The 19,728-nt window shown below is 36.4% G+C and overlaps 1 protein-coding gene across 3 annotated transcripts in view; it reads left to right on the top strand.

The window, feature by feature from the left end:
• The window catches only part of LOC125415242 (uncharacterized), a 32,917-nt gene extending 16,943 nt beyond the window's left edge, over nucleotides 1-15,974 (top strand). For 2 of the 3 annotated variants that reach the window (XM_087898763.1, XM_085679021.2), the window contains exons 5-7: nucleotides 1,074-1,169; nucleotides 6,983-7,034; nucleotides 13,133-15,974. In XM_087898763.1, coding sequence (XP_087754889.1) covers nucleotides 1,074-1,169; nucleotides 6,983-7,034; nucleotides 13,133-13,294 — 310 coding nt within the window. In that variant the 3' untranslated portion in view covers nucleotides 13,295-15,974. Of the gene's footprint in view, nucleotides 1-1,073; nucleotides 1,170-2,200; nucleotides 2,355-6,982; nucleotides 7,035-13,132 lie in introns of all 3 variants that reach the window. The other variant, XR_014998077.2, reaches the window with a different exon arrangement.
• The last annotated feature ends 3,754 nt before the right edge of the window (nucleotides 15,975-19,728 follow it).

Raw genomic sequence — 19,728 nt, 5'->3', positions numbered from 1 at the left:
ACACATGTGAACAACAGAAACTCATATTCCTGTTAGAGCCTCCTCATGCCAAATTCCCTTTTCCTTTCTTATTTAGACCATCAGCAGTACTGTCCACCTCACTGCTAAATGCTAGGCAATTGCAACTCATAAACAGTAAATTCCAAGTCATAAATAGTAGTTTGCATTTCCATAATTCCATGTTGAATCCACCTAAGAAGAATTCCTCAAATGCACATGCTATACTGGCTTCTCATAATTCAGGACTCTTGTCTACTGTAGATGTGGACCAAAGTGTGTGGGTTAGCTTTACCACCTCCTGTCTAAAACACCCATCGTTCATGTGATTCTATGAAGCTTAATTTATATAGATCTGATTATACCCCAATTGCTCTTAAAGCACTATGTCCATCTACACTGCCGAATCCTTAGCTGTGTGAACACTGTCACCCAAGTCCTAGGCCGTACATTCCTAGTCTTCTCACACACTATAAACCTGGTTGTGTGACTCATCGGGTTGCTTCCTTTGTCCTGAAGGTGCTTGCCTGTCATTCTTTCAAATGTTTGTTTCCATTTTTAATCCACTTGATGTAACTGAGCATACATTTTATGACTTACCCAATTACATATCTTTCTAGCAGTCTCTCATTTTCTCCATGAAAACATTCTGTTCATTCAGTTTTTTTTTTCTTGTTCATGGATGTATCCACAGAACCTATGAAGGAACACAACATACAGTATTGGTTCTAAAACAGTAGAAACTCTCCAGTAATGCTTTTTCTTTTCAAATGTAACAGAATCTGTTTAATTTGACATATCTAAATCAATATTTTCAACAGGTTACTTTGTGTGTGTGTGTGTGTGTGTGTGTGTGTGAGAGAGAGAGAGAGAGAGAGAGAGAGAGAGAGAGAGAGAGAGAGGGAGGGAGGGAGGGAGAGAGAGAAGATGTGACACACAATGTATGTATCTGTCTCTCTTTGTCTCTGTGTAGGCCAGAGGTGAATTTTGAGTGTTTTCTACTATCACCCTCTACTCACACACTCACTCACTCACTAATTAATGAATCGATTGCTTTATTTATTTATTTTTCATAGAATGTCTCTTACTGAAGCTGGAACTCACACTGTAGGCTGGACTGACTGGTCAGTGAACTCCAGGAATCCTGTTGATTCTGTCCCATCTGCATTAAGGTAACAGCGGTGTGATAACACACCTGCCTGACTTTTATGTGGGTTCTGGATATCGGTATTGAGGTTTTTGCGCTTAGACACAAGCACTTACCCATCAAGACATTTCCTCAGCGCCCCTGCTTCCAGCTCTCCCACAAGGTGAGATGAGAGGCTCAGTTTCTTCTCTGTGCTTTTATGCAACAAAAGAGTGATGGTCAAAGACAAGGATGAAGACTTTAAGGGACTGACCTAGGTGGATACTGACTGGGGATGACCCAGGGGTTGGTCTATCATCTCTATCATTAGCAGTAGCAGTCTGAGTTATAAAACTAATTATGATTGTATCATCCTATCCATGCAAAGTTAACTAACTGTCACCTTTTCAGTGATGTCATCCAGTCTAAGCAATTCAGACTGAAAACCTCTGCACACACCGATTCCCACATTCTGCTGCATCCTTTTCTTTATTTGCAAAATGAGCATCGTGTTGTAGAATAATGTGTTTTTAGTTGTTTGGTTACTCTCACTACCTTCTGTGTTTACTTAGCATAGCATCCCTTTCCCCCACTCATTTCCAGCCAATCTGTGCCCATAGATTTAAGGTATTCTGTCACTCATAGATAGCCTGCAGAGAAGTCATGTTTTACTTTATCATAAAAATTCTCACTTCTTAGTGAAGAGCTTACTACATTAAAATTTGCTATAATTATTAATTGCAATGTGGTTGGACTTAGGGCAATTATTTCACTGTATGTCTTTTTGTTTTATTGTTACTCTCTTTTGTCTCTTTTTTATATTTTTAGAATATGTTTGAAAATTCTATTTTGATTCATGCATTTGTGTTTGCAATGACTAGTGCTGATAGACAACTTGACAGAGCCTAGAATCACTTGAGAGATTGCCTCTGTGCATGCCTATAGGGAGTTATCTTAATTTCCCTAATAGATGTGGGAAGACCCACATGCTGTGGATGGCATCAGTCTCTAACTGGGATCCTGTCCTGTATGAATGGAGACAGACAATTGAGCATATTCATGTGTTCGTTGCTCTAGATGATGTGCACAGCTGCTTCTAGCCACCATGATGCACCTTGAACTGTGAGCCAAGCAAACCCTTCTCCATCAAAGTTGCTTTACTCAGAGCATTTTATAAATACACCAAGAAAAGAAGCTACGATTGCTTTACTGCAATTTTTGCATTTGCAAGGTATTCGTGTTGGCTATAGAACATAGATTGTGATCCATTCAGAATCTCTCTGGAGTTCTTAATTGTTCATATACACTTAGAGTCCATATACTGTCCAGAAATCTTGGATTTGCATAGGCTGTTAAATAGTCAACCCATTCATGTAAAAATTTAATATCTGTGGTAGTTTGAAGAGGAATGTCTTCAAAAGGCTCATGTATTTGCTTAGTCATCAGGAAGTGGCAATATTTGGGAGGGATTAAGAGATGTGGCCTTGTTGGAGAAAATGTGTCACTGGGAGGTGGCTTTGGGGTTTCAGAAGCCCAGGTCAGGTCCAGTGGTTCTCTCTTTCTCTGCTGACTGTGACTCTAGTTGTACAAGTGGAACACTCAGCTACTTCTCCAGTACCGTATCTTCTTGCACAACACCATGCTTCCCACAATGATAAAAGTGAACTAAACTAACTTCTGACACTGTAAGCAAGCCCCAATTAAATGCTTTTATTTGTTTGTTTGCTCTATTTATTGCATGGTCATTCGAGCAATAGAAATACTGACCAAGACATATCACTATGATAAAATTGCTGTATTTAAAATACAGGCATACATTATAACCCCTGGTGTTCTATATTTGATTATAATCAGATATATTTGTGTGATGTATTTCCACACAAATTAAATAAAAAATAAATAAAAAATAAAATAAAATTAAATAATTTTAATTATTTAATTAATTAAATAAAATAAAATAAATTTTGTTTATTTTAATTAAATAAATTATTTAATTAATAAATAATTTATTTATTTAATTAAAAAATAATTTTATTTAATTAAATAAAATAAAATAAAAAAAATAAATAAAAATTAAATAAAAAAATAAATGTATCATGCATTGTTCTTCATTCCTCCCCCACATCAAATTTTCTTCTTAGACAGTCTGTTCAGCCTGAACAACTTCCTCTACCCTTTCTTATAGCACAGATGGATTAGATACAAACTTTTGTGTATTTAAAAGAAGGTTTATTTCTTCTTTTAGAAGAAAAACCCTGTTTACTGGTTAAATGATTCTAGACCAACAACTTTCTTGTGTGGACAATTGTCTGTATTGTGTCAATTATGTTTTAAATAAGCGCTGATTGGCCAGCAGCCAGGCAGAAAGTATAGGCAGGACAACCAGACAGGAAGGACAGGCTGGTCAATGAGAACAGGAGAATTCTGGGAAGGAAGAAGTCCATTCCTCTGAAGTCCCAGCCCCACCACAAAAGGAGTAAGATGTAACCTGCCCCATTGAATAAGGTACTGAGCCACATAGCTAACACATGTAAGAATAATGGGTTAATAATGGGCTATATAAGTTATAAGAGTTAATAAGAAGCTGGAGCTAATGGGCTAATCAGTTTATAACTAATGTAGACCTATGTGTGATTTCTTTGGGACCTAATGATTGTGGGAATTGGGCAGGACAGAAACCCTGACAACAACTTTCTATGTAATTATCATTTTTAATGTGCTGGTCTTCAGATCTGTTGCATATTTAGGGAAGAGTCAAAAATCATTCAAATCTATTTCCTTGTTGATGTAATGTGTCAGTTTCTCCTGCTATTTCCAAAATATTCTCTTTACTTTATTTTTTTAAAAAAAACCAAAGATTAACAAAAAGAATTAACAAAATACATGATAATGGCAAGAAACAGAGCCACACAAAGAATTGTGTAATAATTCTTTACAGAATTATTGTAAAGAATAATTACAGGCAGGTAATAATCAGAAGACACAAACCTCAGTGTTTGATATGCATGCCATTACTACACACACTGTGATGGAATTTCCATATTCATTTAAAGATGAGGAGCAATTCTATGTATTTTCATGTCATAAATATGCATAAATTTGTATGGGAGTGAACAAATTCTAAAGAGTAGTTAAGTTTAAATACCTGGACAAGAGGTACCATTACACAGATTCACAATGTTGGGTGATGTGTCATTGATTGGTGTTGGATGAATGGTCATCATAGCAATCTGTACTTGTTTTTTTTATATATATGACTGAAATACATGATAATATAATAAAATGATATAAATAAAAAGACATGTTTAATGATATTGTTTTGAGAATTAGATGAGATAATATTTTAACTAATGGTGAAATAATAAATTTATTTATACATAGAGTTTTCTATTCAACAAAAAGAACAAGTTAGAATTTGTTGTGAAAAAATCAATAAAATGTCTCGTGATATAAGTAAAGATAAACATCAAAATCCACAAAACGAGATTGGTACTAAAGCATATTATTGGGTTAAAATAGGTCAAATAAATAGAAATACAAGAATTGGATCCTTAGTTTGGAATTCATAGGGATGTCACAGCTTAAAAATCAAATCATATATTAATTATAGTAATAATATTTAAATAAAAACCAATGCCAAGAAAATGAGCTTTAGAGAGTTTAGACAAAGGGATTTTTTATATAAAAAACTTATAAATATACGCAACATTAAAAACACCAGAAGAATAAATGAGTAGTTACCCAAAAAGCAAAGAGACACATATATTCCTTAATGATATCAGCAATTTCAGAGCCACAATATAGAAAAGACCACTATTTTATATGGTTCACAAATATTTTGGTATATTCATACTATATTAATGTAGTAGTATTTCATGTTAATTGATATGAAAAGCCTTCTAGTACTTATGAAAAAAATATACTCTCTTGTTTTTATGTAATCATTTTCATCTTTAAAGAGACATCTCGTATGTATGCTAGACATTAACTTACATTCTTATGGCTTTTGAACATGATTTTATCTGTTTCATTATATTCTTTACCTAAGGTTCATTTTCTTTTTTCTCTTCCTTTTAAATATATTTTTTTTAATTTTGAGGAATTTCATGCAAGTATACATGAAATACAATAATATTCTTTCTTCTGTTCCCTCCATAAATCCACAATGCCTCCAACATGCTGCCTCCCTCCAAAAGACACTTATTTATTTTTTTATTTGTTTGTTCATTCATTCATTTGGTAGCTCACTAAGTCCCATTACTATATGTACATGGATATAAAGCCATCCACTTGGAGCTTGGGGAAACCCACCAGAGGACACATCATCAATGAAGAATAACTCTCCCATCTTCAGTGTTTATCTACATAGCCCCTAATCTATATTGAGACATGTTTTGCTTCGTGTTTTGTAGGTCTAAAGCAAGAAACCATACCTATTGTGAGTTCATCTGTGCCATAGTCATGTCGTGTTCAGAAAACAGTTATAGCATTCTACTCCATTTTGAGATCTTACATCCTTTTATCTTAAAAGATTTTTAAATAATAATATATAATAAGTTAAGACAAGAACAAAAACATTTTAATTGGACAAAACAAACAAACAGAAGTCAAAGAACCCAACAGTAAGCACAAGAAACAGAGACTTACACTCGAGAATCCCATAAAAACACAAATTGGAAAACAGCCAATTAGATTTAACCCAATTCTGGTATTGGAAGCTTCATTTAATGACAAAAGGTGGCTAACTAGCACTCTATCTCCCCTACTGTTTGACGATTTCAGTTAGATCACGTTTAAATGTGATCTCTATTCTCTATTGTGTTTGGTTTCCATACTACACCTCAAAATTTAGCTATCTCTCCCTGAAATCTCTTCCTTGTTTCCCTCTTCCCTCCTCCTTCCCCTTGATATCAAACTTTCCCAATTCATTCATGACTCTCCTATTTCCCTTTCCTAATGAGATCAGTCCCTTCTAGTCTCTTCCTCTACTTAACCTCTATGGTTCTGTGGATTATAGCTTGATTATTATTTACTTAACAATTAATATCCACATATAATAGAATTTACATCTATATTTAATAAATATTTCATCTATATTTCTCTTTCTTGGATATCTCACTCAGGATGTTTCTTTTTAATTCTATCCATTTGCTCTCAAATTTAATGATTTATTTTTTAAACACCTCATTAATATTCCATTGTGCAAAGATATTTTCTTTATCAATTCTTCTGTTGAAGGACATCTAAGTTGTTTCCAATTTCTGACTATTATGAATAAAGCAGCAATCAACATGGTTGAACAATTGTCTCTGTGGTAAGATGAAGCATCCTCTGTGGGTATATGCCCAAGAGTGAAATAGCTGGATCTTGGGGTAGATCAGTTACCATCTTCCCAAAGAGCTGTCCCACTGTTAATTCCCACTGTTGGTGTACAAGATTGCATTAACACCTGTAATGGATGAGTGCTCCTCTTACTCTACAACCTTGCCAGTATGAGCTGTCATTTGTTTTGTTGACTTTAGCCATTCTGACAGGTGTAAAATGAACTCTCAGAGTACTTTTTATTTGCATTTCTCTGATGTTTAAGAATGTTGAACATTTCTTTAAGTGTTTCTCAGCCATTTGAATTTCCTCTATTGAGAATTCTGTTTATATTTGCACCACAATATTAAATTGGTTTATTAGCTTTCTTAATATCTAGATTCTTGAATTCCTTATATATTTTGGATAATAGCCCTCTGTTGGATTTCTGCTGTAGGAAATTCTACAGCCAGTAGTCTGTAAGTTACCTGCCTACTTGGGTGTAACTTCTTATACTATAAATGTCAATGTAAAGCATGCATTCCCTCTCTCTTCCAGCTGCTGGGTTCAGGATACAAGAAAAAAGACTGTCAAATCTTGCCAAGACAGGGTAAGACGGTTTTGAAAAATTTCCTGCCTCTAAAAATGTTCTGTCAGTTACTCTAGGCTTTAGTCAAAGTTGGTCACTCCAACTTTGCAAATGAGACTTTGGGTGATTTCCCAGGTAGCTAGTTGTCTCTGTCACTTGTTGCACATTTTGGAAGTTGCTTGATTGCACTTCCTACTTACTCAAGTAATATTATTTCCCTTCTCGGATCTTCGATGAGTTTGAAGACTAGATAATTGTAGTTACTTTCCTCTCATGACTTGGCCAAGTTATTTATAATACAAGACATAAACTCCTTAGGATAGTATAATTATTGACGCATTTATCACATGTTTCTTGCTTGATGTTGTTTATGCTGGTTGTAATTCTAACTTTTATACCTGATATTTGTTCTTATTGTATATAACTTTGTATTAGGCTTAGAACTCTCTTATTTAAATGAAAAAGGGGGAGGTGCTATAGGAAATTCTACAGCCAGTAGCCTTTAAGTTATCCACCCAAGTGGGACTGGCCTCTTATAATATAAATGCCGATGTAATGTCTGTGTGTGTGAGAGTGAGTATGTGTGTGTGTGTGTGTGTGTGTGTGTGTGTGTGTGTTTCCTTTCTTTTGGTTTTACTTGTGTGAGATTAGTCATTTTCTGTGTTTTGTTAGGTGTAGTTAATCTCCTTGGGATGGAATTTTCTTTCTAGTTCCTCCCATAGGACTAAATTTGTGGATATACATTATTTAAATTTGACTTCTTCATGGAATATCTTGCTTTCTCCACCTATGGCCATTGAAAGTTTTCTGAGTATAGAAGTCTCGGCTGGCATCTTTGGTCTCTTAAAGTCTCTTTTGAGAAGTCAGGTGTAATTCTAGTAGGTCAGCCTTCATATGTCCCTTGGCCTTTTTATTTAAAGTTTTTAATATTCTTTCTTTGTTCTGTATGTTCGGTACTTTGATTATTATGTGACGAGGGGATTTTATTTTCTGGCCCAATCTCTTTGATGTTCTGCAAGCTTCTTGTACCTTTATAGACATCTCCTTCTTTAGATTGGGGAAATTATTTTCTATGATTATACTAAAAATATTTTTCAGGGTCCCTTAGGTGGGATTCTTCTGCCTTTTTCATTCCTTTTTTTTTTTTTTTTTTTGCATAGTGCCCCTGATTTCCTGGATGTTTTGTGTCTGGTATTTTCTAGATTTAACATTTTCTTTGACCAATGCAGCAGTTTCTTCTACTGTATCTTCTAAGTCTTAGAGTCTATCTTCCATCTCCTGTGTTCTTTTGGAGATGTTTGCTTCTCAATCTTCCTTACCTGGATTTTCCATCTCCAGGATCCCCTCAGTTTGTGTTTTCTTTATTTATTTTTCAAATTACAATTTTGGGTCTTGAACAGTTTTATTCATTTCCTTCACCTATTTGTTTGTTTGTTTCTTTTCCCCCTTGGCCTTCTTTGAGGGATTTATTCATTCCCTCTTTAAGGACCTCCATCATGTGCATAAACTGGTTTTAAGATGGTTTCCTTGAGTTTCAACTGTGTTGAAATATTCAGGACTTGCTGTAATGGGATAGCTGGGCTCTGGTGGTGACCTATTGCCATAACTCTATTTGATTATGTTCTTATGTTGGTTTATGGTCATCTGGGTTGAGGTAATTATAAGTTTTAGGTGTCAACTTCTGAGTTTGTCTTTTTTGGTAAGTGTTTTTATTTCCCCTTGGTTTCTGTTTCCTCTTTGGTCTTCTGGTCTAAGTGCCCTGTGGTTCGATTTTTGGTTCAGTAGGTTGCCTCCGCTAGATAGAGCTCTAGTGGATTGAGTGAATTCTGGGGTTCTGATAATTAGGTGGGAGGCTGTTGGGGGAAGACTAAGCAGGCTCTGAGAATGTATTGGATGTCTATGGGCTGGGGGGTATTCACTTGGGGTTCTGATTGCATCTTGGCCTATGATAGAACAGGAGGCTTCAGCAAGAGTTGTGGGACAGAATACGGTGATAAGGAAGGGGACTCTTGTTAATAGATATCTTTAAGGAGTTTATTCTTTACCCCTTTAAAGTCTCCTAGCAAAATCATAAAGGCTGTTTTAAAACCTTTTATTTGTGTTTCAGATATTTGGAATATTCCACATCTGCTATGGTATGGTTGCTGGGAGACATATTGTCTTGGCTGTTGCTGACTGTGTTTGTATACTGGCATCTAGCATCTGGGTTTAGGAAGATTGTAATTCTAGATACTGATCTCTGGTCTTGTCTTTGTTGGGTGGGTATTTTGTTTCTTTATTTCTGTTACCCTCTCTGATTCTTAGGAGAGTGTGGTAGCTTTCTGATGTAGAGCAGGAAATTCTTCTGGAATCTTTATAATTGTAGGCACCACAGGTTCTAGGTAAAATGTGTTTCTAGGCATTGGGAGCTCACATGTAGGAATGTGGATGGGCTTGCTCCCCACTTGTTCAGCCTTCTCTCTCATTTATACTGTATTTTTATACACTTTATTATTTTTAATTGAGCTATACATTTTCCTCTTCCTTCCTCCACTGTCCACTTTCACCCTCCCCCTAACTGTGCCCCCACCCATGTTCCCAATTTACTCAGGAGACCTTGCCTTTTTCAGTACTTCCTTTTCTGTGGTTTTAACTAATCATGGATCAAAACTGGATTAAACTGGGAAAGCAAGTGTGTGTCTACTAACCTTAATCAGACCCTTCCCCTTCTGTTTATTTCCTAAATAATGCAGTGTGGCCACTATTTGTATGACATTTACATTGCATTACATCTTATAATGTGTCTAGATATGATGTTTTACAGTTCTAGTACATGAGTTGTTTGCATGCATGTATGTTGTTTTATATAAGGAAATTGAGTGTCACCACTTACTGACAATGGCAGGGACAGGGTACTCTGGAACCAGTTTCCCATAGTTTTCCACAGACAACTGCATTCAACAAATAATAAAATGTATTAAGCTTATAGAGTTTCTATTTACTTTTGTAGAATTTTGCCCAAGAGTATGTGAAATAAAGAATTTTTTTTCTTTTGGCAATAGTAGGTATAGTCGGAGGTTTCTGTCCTGCCCAGTCTTGCAGCTGTTCAGTCCCAAAGAAACACACAAGCTTATAATAATTATAAACTGTTCAGTCTATTAGCTCAGGGTTATTATTAGCTAGTTCTTTCAACTTAAATTAACCCATAATTCTTATCTATGCTTAGTCACATGACTTGGTACCTTTTCTCAGTGAGGTATTCTCATTTTGTTTCCTCTTTGTCTTGCTCGTGACTGTGTCTCTGTGTTTCTTCTTCCCAGAATTCTAGTCTGGTCACCCCACCTATTCTTCTTGCCTAGCCATTGGCCAATCGGCATTTTATTAAACCAACACAAGTCACAAATATTTACAGTGTCCATGATCATTCCCCCATAGCAAGTAGGTGTCTTGTGTCCTGGGTTAATCACATCTAGAAAGTCAATGAATTCTGAGCATTGTTTCAAAAAGGAAGTAAATTTTGCCTTCAAATGTGTCACTCTCCTCTCAGTGTAATATTGAAGCTACAGTATATTCCTGTATCACCATTGTTAAGGGAGCCAAGTGCAGTCTTACATCATCTGTTGACATCATTCTTTGGTACTGTATTGCGTAGGCACCCAGAAATCATGAAGGCAGTAACTGTCAGCAGAGTTGCTGATCTGAGTGGCCTCTTTTGAAGTCAAAATTTAACTCTTGAAATTAGGTTGATCACGGCTTGTGCATGAACAATGTCAAACTCTGGAATTCTTTACCTAAGACAAGAGGTGCAATAACACACAGATGTATGAAGGTAAATAGGGAAATGTATGAATGCAACATTAATAAAGCCCTTACTATATTGCATGCCTTGTATGTCATTTATTTGTTGTAACCCATGTAGTCTTTGCAATAATCTTATGAGGAAAGTATTATTGTTATAAATTTTTGAAAGTTAAGGAACACCAACTCACAATAAATGCTAGTAATTTCCCAAGACAATATTGTTATTAAACACTGAAGTTAAGATGTGAAAACCATTCAACTTAACTTCATATTAATTCTTCAGGTACATTACTGCCTATGTAAAGCATGAATGTTTTGAACATAATCTGAAATCTGTCTTTGATTTTAACATTTATAAAATATACAAAGATATTTTGTTTTTAATATCAAGATTTTCTTTTGCAACTGTTTGCTTTTTCCACTCAATTCTATTCTACCAAAGACAAGTGTTCTTTGCAGAAATACGCATTGCATGCTTTCTAATGCTGTGGATACTCATGCTTATAGCCCATTCGTGTTGCTTGTTCTTGCCTGTGCCACTTGTGCCTGACATCTAGGGAGATCTAGAGAGCCTCATTCTAGACTTGTTTGAGATGAACCTATTACCCATCATAAAGAGAGCAACTAAAGCAACAACAAATGCCTCTGCTGGCCTCAGCTGGGACTGAAACTAATGTAACAAGACATTTCTCTGTGAATCTGAATATTGACTGGAATGATGCAAGATTAGAAATCATCACTGTTTCTTATGTATGTCACCCCTGATTTCATCCATTTCTTCTGTGTTCTAGCTCACTGTGGCTACCATATCATCAGTCCTTTGTTTCACAGTTCCTCAGGGTTTCCTTTGATTTTTGTTTAGTTAATCCCTGCTCTTTCGATCATTGCCCTTATTTTGTTCAGTTGGTCTATGTGCAATTGTTGCTTCTAAGCACCAAAGAGGTTATATTATACTGATTGTAGTGCCTACCTCAAAAGTAGATATTTCCCATTACTCACTGTCTCTAATGAGATAATCTAATATGTATAAGCTTTGGAGTAGACCCTTTAACAGTTGAAGCCAAATAGGAAACTGTCTTTGATGATCACCCTGATTATAATCTCACAAAGAACCCCTTAAGGTTGTTATTGGAGTCTTGCTTAATTTAATGGATGCTGTCATAAGCTGTCAGTCGATGCCAACAGTATAAATTCCAAGTAGATATATAATGTCATGACTGCAGGTTGTAATGCAGCATCCTTCCAGACAGAACATAGTATCTAATAATCTGTGGTCCTGGAGGAAATATACGACCTGGCTTGGAGCTAGTGTCCTTGTACTTCAAAGGCCCAAAAGAGCTAAGACACAGTGAAGGCTAGTAATGAATATTATTGACTCAAAGAAATGAAAAAATTGATGTAGATACTTAGGTTGAGAAGTAACAGCCAGTGATTCTAAGTCCTTTAAAGACAATGGTAGACAGCAAGGCAATTACCTATATATTTAAGGGGCAGGTGATACCTAGGATCATCTAAAACCTAGAAACAAATACCATTTACAATGGAGAAAGGTCACCTAAGTGAGAAGGCCAGCAGTCACGGTTATATAACCAGGGAGGATGGCCAAGAATCACTGGGACAGAAAACAATAAGAACATTTCGAGTCGAGCCACTATAAAATACCAATTTCCCAATGCTTCTTTCTCAGATAAATTGGAGGCCTATATGATCACTTTTGACTGACAAATTGATATCATTGTGGTTAAAATAGTTTAGCAAAGAACTAAAAAGAAAAAGGAGCAAATTGTCTTGGCATAATATTTGAAATGAAACACATGAATGTCCTGTACAGAAATCCAAGAAAAATAGAAAGACTAAAGATAGCAAGTTATCTACAAATCAATGAATCCCATTGCCATTAGACTTCTCTTCTGCCGTATTTGAAGCTAGACAATAGTGATATGGAATTTGTAAGTAGCGTGAGAAGAGATGCAACCAGCCAAGATGCCAGTTTCCTGTAAAGCTGAGAGATATTTGTGAAAATTCAGAGTTACAGAATAATCATCAAGACTTAACAGAAGGGCACCAGGTAAGGAAAAAGAATATCAAAAGCGTCAAGTTCAAAAACCAAAATCTTGTAATATAAGATGTTGATAAGAAGTAATGATTAACAAACTTAGCTTACTATAAGTAGTTGTTAAATATCTGGAAATGTGTAACATTGATTAATAGACTTAAGCTGAAATGGAATATTTGATCCTGAAGATATATACCTTACCTTCTCTGAAATAAACGTTTGAGGTCTTTGAACCTATATTATCGGTCAACTTCTTTTCTTTCTTTCTTTCTTTGTTTTCTAGTGCACTGATTTCTCCTCTAATTTCCTTTGGTTGAGATTTGATTGCTTCATTTTGTTTGAGGTTAGCACTGCTACACGTATACTTGGTCTGTCACCAGAGTTATCTACAAACTCAGTGGACTCCTGCTGTTTGAGCCTCCAAAAGTGTCTGATCAACTTCTGAAAGAGACAAGAAAGCTGCAAAACTAACATGAAAAGGAAGGAGATTATAAAATGCTGAGCAAACATACCGGAGCACTGGTGAGGCACGAATTCGGGGCAATGAGTCATCTCATGTGGTGTACGATGGGATTGGAGAAACAACAGAAGAATTAAATTGACTAATTGTTTCGAAAACAAGAGATGGGTGGAGAGTACAAGGCAGAAGTTGATGACACAAAACTCAGACACAGAGAAGAAAGCTGCCTTAAGAAGGAATTGCTGAGATGAACATAGAGAGGAAGGAGAAACTGGGGAAAGGCAGAGAATAGAGCCAGACTGAGCAATACATACCACGGAAGGTAAATAGATATCAGGGAGACAGCAGAAGAGCACACGGGCTTCAAAGGTGATTCTCCAGAGACTAGACTCTACATGCTGTGGCTCCAATCAAACTCAGTGAAGGACTTGAAATATTATTTTGTCGCTGCCAAAATGATCCCCAGAATCTACCAGTCTACCTTACTTTGGCAGCCTGTCCTAAATAACAGGTTTGAGTTAATGCATCATTTGTCGTAGGTGTTCATATTTGCACTGTAGGGCTTGGGAGAGAATAGATCCACGGCAACCCTTATATTCAATCCCTTGTAGGTTTGTCTAATTTATTGATTTTGCAGAACAGTGCAAGCAGTGTGAAAGATGTCTGTTAAGAGACAGCAGCATTGGGCTTCATTTTTTGTTCTTCCAGTAAGAAAGTATGTAATATCAGTAAAAGGAAATGGAGATATTTGGAAATATTGTTTTAAATACACTGGATTTTTTTAATGCCTTTGCATTTTAAAACTGAAGCATATAGGGGCACTAACCAGCTCTTAAAATCTTTAATAGATAATTGTCTCTAGACATGTAGGACCATTAACACACCCTGAAACCACATACAACTGATTCCAGATATAAAAATGAGCAAAATCATTATTATTGGTAACAAAAATAAGACAGTAATTTAGCAACTGTCCTCTGTTCCAACTCGAATCCTCTAATTGGTTTTATGGTACTCAGGCTGATACTCTACAAATGACAGTTCTCCACTGCCATCCACCTCCCTGTGAAAGCCAATCACTGTTGGACCACCCGAAGGAAGTTGGAAAAAAGAAAAGTCAAGGAAGAATTTGCTCAGTTTTCTTGCTTGCTCTCCTTTCAGCCGCTAATCTACCAAAATTTCTTCTCCTTGTTTAAAAAATCATTTGCTACAATTTTCTGCTTCTGTGATTATCAGAATAATAATCTGCTTCACTGATCCAGAATAATAATCTGCTTCACTGATCTAGCATTCTAGGTTACACGCCAAAGCAGAGTCACGTCCACCCTCTTGGCTGTCTGGGTCCTGGCTCTACTCAGAGAGCTAAGATCACTCCTTATGTCGTCTGGATTCTGGTGGTCACAGCCACTCTTGCTGCATGAGCAGGCTTGGGGCTGGCAGATGTTTTTACAGATCCTCTTATGGCACTTGGGTATTTTCATTTTATCTTGCCATCTCTTCTAAATGGTACCTATCCTCCAATTTCTCATATAAATTATTTCTGATAAATTAACTAACTAGTTTCTACTCACGAGCAAATGTTGACTAATTCAGATATGCCCAGTGTTTTCCGCAGTGAATTGTGTAGAAAACTTCTTAAAGTCCCTTCGAAACCGACCTCTTTTTGCAGGGGTCTACCTTATAGTTGTTGAAAATCAGTCCCTTGCTGTTACCCAGCTGTCTCAGCTTCTGTTCCACTCCTGGGAACCATCCAACCTCCCCTCATCCGCTGTGCCCACATAAGGCTTTCAAAACCACTACAATACGACTCTCTCATGCTTGTGAAGCCAAATGCGAAGGTTGTCGGTCTTTCCCCCAGATCTTTTTTAACCCCTTCCCCACAAGTTAACCCTAAGAGCGCTAATAAAAAGAATAAATTAATCATCTTGTTCAACAACTGCAGGAGATCATTACGGTCTCCCATGGAGAGAAGCATGGTACGTGCTTTCCTATTTGTGCGTTTTCCCTTTCTTCTTGTAAATATGGCTATTTGGATAGAACAACCTCACTACAACTGCCCTAGTAGCATCCTTTGGAGCCGACCAATGAGAAGTCACATCAGCAGTAAGAGTTTATCTCCATATCTTCACCTTTCTGCTCCCTGTGAAATATTGTTACCAAACAATGTTTGACCTACAGTCAGGGCTCCAGTTCACCTGGATGAAAAATGTGAACTATTTCAGATTGGATATCCAAAGTCTGATATTCTGCTAGAGATCATCTTCCTCTGTGGTAGGAGCACTTCGGAGAGATATCACCCCATACTGAACCTCCAGTTTTTATTTTGTATTTACACAGACATTTTTCATCTTAGTTATTCACTTATTCATTTGACATGACTTCAAAGATCTTGTCTGAATTTTTCTACTGTGAAGCAAGAAGATCTTTTATGATATAAATTCAAGACAGTTCTTATCTTGATAGAAATGGAGAATAAGCCATCATATTTCTCTTTCTTAATCCCTTGACTTTGAAAAATAATTCTGTGATTGTTTTTAGTCTGGAGCTATTGTGAAACACAATAAGGCAGAGGAGGCAGATTTGGAATGATAAGATGAAGATCTCAGTGAGATGTTTTTTCCCCATTACAACAACAAGAACTAATAAAACAATGTGTGTATGTGAATTTTTCCTTAAATTCTGTAAAATTGTCCCAAGGGCACATATAAGAGATAGAAAAGTATTCATTCCATAAATTTTAATATAATAAAATCTTAGAAGATTGAGAATATTTGGTATGTATACATAGCAGTACCAACTGCCAACCTCCAGCTCAATGAAAGAAAGTGTCTAGTCTTGGCAGTTGTTGCCCATACCCAAGGTTCTCTGTGTCCTTCATAGTCTATAGTCTTAGAACAGTAGGGATAATATGCTGGTACCCATCACTTCTCTCCCACATATTGGTGTTCTCCTCCAGGGAAGAGCAGCTCTGTCCATGGCATGCACAGAAGTTTTACTTACATGTATTGGAGAAAATCTACTGAAAATGAGCCACGAATTTCTCTGCAAGCTTAGTCTGGGGTCAGAAGAAGAGACTGGAGAAAGTTGGTGGACAGTGTTCTTGCCCAGCAGAGTAGAGGTGCTATCTTAAGAGGACCAGATACTTAAGAGCATTGGAGTAGAAGATAGGAAATTCTTAGGAGATTTCCAGAAGAACTGATTTTATTTGAAATGAAAAATTGAAGTGTAAAGATTGCTTTCAAAGAAATCAATGTTTTATGGTAATAAATTAAGAAACTGATATGACTATGCCACCAAAAGCAACTGTAGACTAAGTAAAGATTTAATAAAGAGAAACCAAGTCAGCTAGACATACTTCTGGGGCCAGGACAAGATAAAAAGATTAGCTTTAAACACTACCTCTACCAAGAGCCCCAAATTTAATTGGATTAGTCTATGAAGCAATTTGTTTCCCCAGGCATTGTCAAAACAAAAGAGCAATGAACTAGTAATTAGTGGAGTCAAATTTGGTTTGATAATAATAGATGCACACTAGCTAGAAGCTTAGTAGTAAGAACGAAGAAAGAGAGGAACAGATAAAAAACCTTTGTCAGGAGAGGGAACTGTGCATTAGCCCAAGGCCAAATCCTCCCAAGAACATCAGAAACAGTGGAAAAGTAGACATCACTGATGTGGTGCAGACAAGTAATTAAACAAACTAAATAACAATAGCCCAGGGCAGGAGAAATGATCTCAAATGCCCAGTTTCTATAAGATAAACAGAGAGACAAGAAAGTGAGACCCAGACATGAGAGCTGAAGGAGACAATAGAGGCTGCCTATAGAGAGACTCAGATGTCACAATCAAAGAGAAAGATTCCAAGGCAACTGTTCTTCACACATTTCATAGCCTAAGGGAAACCATGTTTAACAGGTAAATGAAGGCATGATAGCTCCGTCCCATCAAATGAAGACTCTCAGTACAAAAATAGAAGTTACTAGAAAAAGCCATGTCACTATCTTGACATAGAAAGCCCAACAGCCAAATAATTTCCCAGAGATGCTCTTCGGCAATGAGAATTTGCAGAGGAAATAATCAACATACGTGAAGTTACCACAAGAGAAATCACGCAATCCAAAGAAAAAAAGAAAGAGAAACTAATCAGGCTTCAGGAAATATGAAAGTTTGTTAAACACTTCAACATACCATTACAGATTAATGAAATGCCGAAGGATAGAGGGAAAACAGCGAGTGACAAGACAACCATCAAAAGGCTTCCAAAATACTCAAGGGACTCAGCTAACATCTAGTATCACAAATGTCAGAATGTCCCAGATGCATAGGGACTGCCAAATGTCAAAGACACAGAAAATCTGAAAAGCCAGGAGAAGGTCTCTGTGGTGTACAAGAGAGTGTATGTAAGATTAATGGCCAAGTTTCCACCAAAAGTTTGTGGAATTTGGAAGGAAGGTAGTGACATGCTCAAGATTTGTAAAACTGTGCTTTAAATCATGAGTCACCTATAGAGAAAAATCTTTCAAAGATCAAAGATAAAATCACTAACAAATAAAAAAAACTGGTAGAATTTGGGGTATAAATACATTTAACAAAAAGATATTATTCAGGTGGGAAATGAGTGTTAGTACATGTGTGTGAATGCATACACACACACACACACACACACACACACACCATGCACAAATGAACATCTATCAAATCAGTTGCACAGTTATCTCCAAAACAGAACATGCTTCATTTCCATAATAACTTTTCTCAACTGGATTAAAAATTAATTTTATGACATAAGGTGGGTGTAATTGGACTATTGTTCCTGTAACATATTGAAATGTAATGTAGATGACAACAGGCCAAACAAATCAAATAAGAATAAAGTTGCATTAAAATGAAAAAAATTATTAGACAATAACTCAAATCCATGAACAAGCAAAGATGATCAAAAGTAGCATCTAGAAGGCAAATAAAGCAAACTATAAATAAAGTTTGTGATTCTTTATAACCTCAACTTTATAAAAGACAAAAAATATTGTAAAATAATAATGAACATCATGCATCTTGATGTATAGCATATAGAGACATAATTCATATAACAATGCCAGTACAAGAGGGATAGAAGACATAAATATACATATCTCTCTATATTCCACTAGAAATAAGATAGTATATATTTGAAGTAGACCTGTGATGAGGTAAAATTATAGTAGTAACCCTGAGCATTAGGAAAATGACTTTTATAAATATTGAAGAAGCAAATGTGGGATTCCCAAGGCCAATTGCCACATCTTACAATGCAACCTCTGCTCCCAAATCTTGGATAAAATCTCTAAAGAAGTGGATGGAAAGATTGTAAGGACATCTGGTGAGGCATAGTGTTGTCGTCTAGAGATGCTGGGGAAGCTGCATGCATGAAGTTTCACCAATATGGGTGCATGAACAAGATCTGCAAGTGACAACACCAGCTGACATAACAGTGTGGATGGGAGAAATGTCACGAGGCCCCGTACAATGACTGCTGAGAGAATAATCAATATTCTTTAAGGATGAGTCCTATTATCCAGTCCCAAGTGGTCAGCCCCAAGAACATGTGTGGACTCAGTAAGTTGTAGATGCACGTATGTATATATGAAACTATAATAATTAAGAAGAAATCATAAATTTGGGGAGTTGAGGGATGAAGAGAGTTGGGTGTGGAGGAAGAGAGAGTGAGATAAAATAGTGTATGAAATTCTTTAAAAGGTAAGCATTTTAAGTTTAAATATATATGTATGTATACATACACATACACTATATATATACATATATATATATATACACATACATACACACATATAGAACAAATAGAGAAATAGGAATAACTATGAAGCTTCAGTGTCTGTGACCCATATGAGCCCTGGTTAGGTTCAGTTGGTCATAGCGATGCCCCAAGTCCTTTGTGCATATTTCATGACTGTTAGCTTGGTGTTCTTATGGGACTTCTAACAGTGCGAGTGTGTGTCTCTGACTTCTTGCCTCTCCTGAGGTCATTTTCTGCTTATTGGGTTGCCTTGTCCAGCCTCAGTAGGAGTGTCTTTGCGTTGTCTGGTTTTATCTTGTTGTGTCATGTTTGGTTGTTCTCTCTTGGAGGCCTGCTGTCTTCTGAACGGGAGTAGAGGAGGAGTGGGGGAGCAGAGGGGAGGTGGGCGAGGTGAGGGAGCTGGAAGGAATGGAATGAGGAGAAACTGATATTAGGATGCATTGTATGAGTGAAGAATCTATTTTCAATATAAAAATCAATTATGAAGGAACACTGTTAACAGCCACATTCCAGTAAAACAAAGTAGACGTGTTTCTGTAGACAGAGATTTAGAGGAACTTGTGTGAGCAAAGACGTATAATATATAAAGAGGCTGACTAATTATATAACTTTTGCCAAAACGAAAAGA

Source organism: Myodes glareolus, chromosome 19, assembly GCF_982192425.1.
Source record: "Myodes glareolus chromosome 19, mMyoGla1.1, whole genome shotgun sequence".
In the NCBI taxonomy this organism is placed as follows: domain Eukaryota; kingdom Metazoa; phylum Chordata; class Mammalia; order Rodentia; family Cricetidae; genus Myodes; species Myodes glareolus.
The sequence above is the reverse complement of the archived record's forward strand: the minus strand, read 5'-3'. Positions and strand labels throughout refer to the sequence as shown.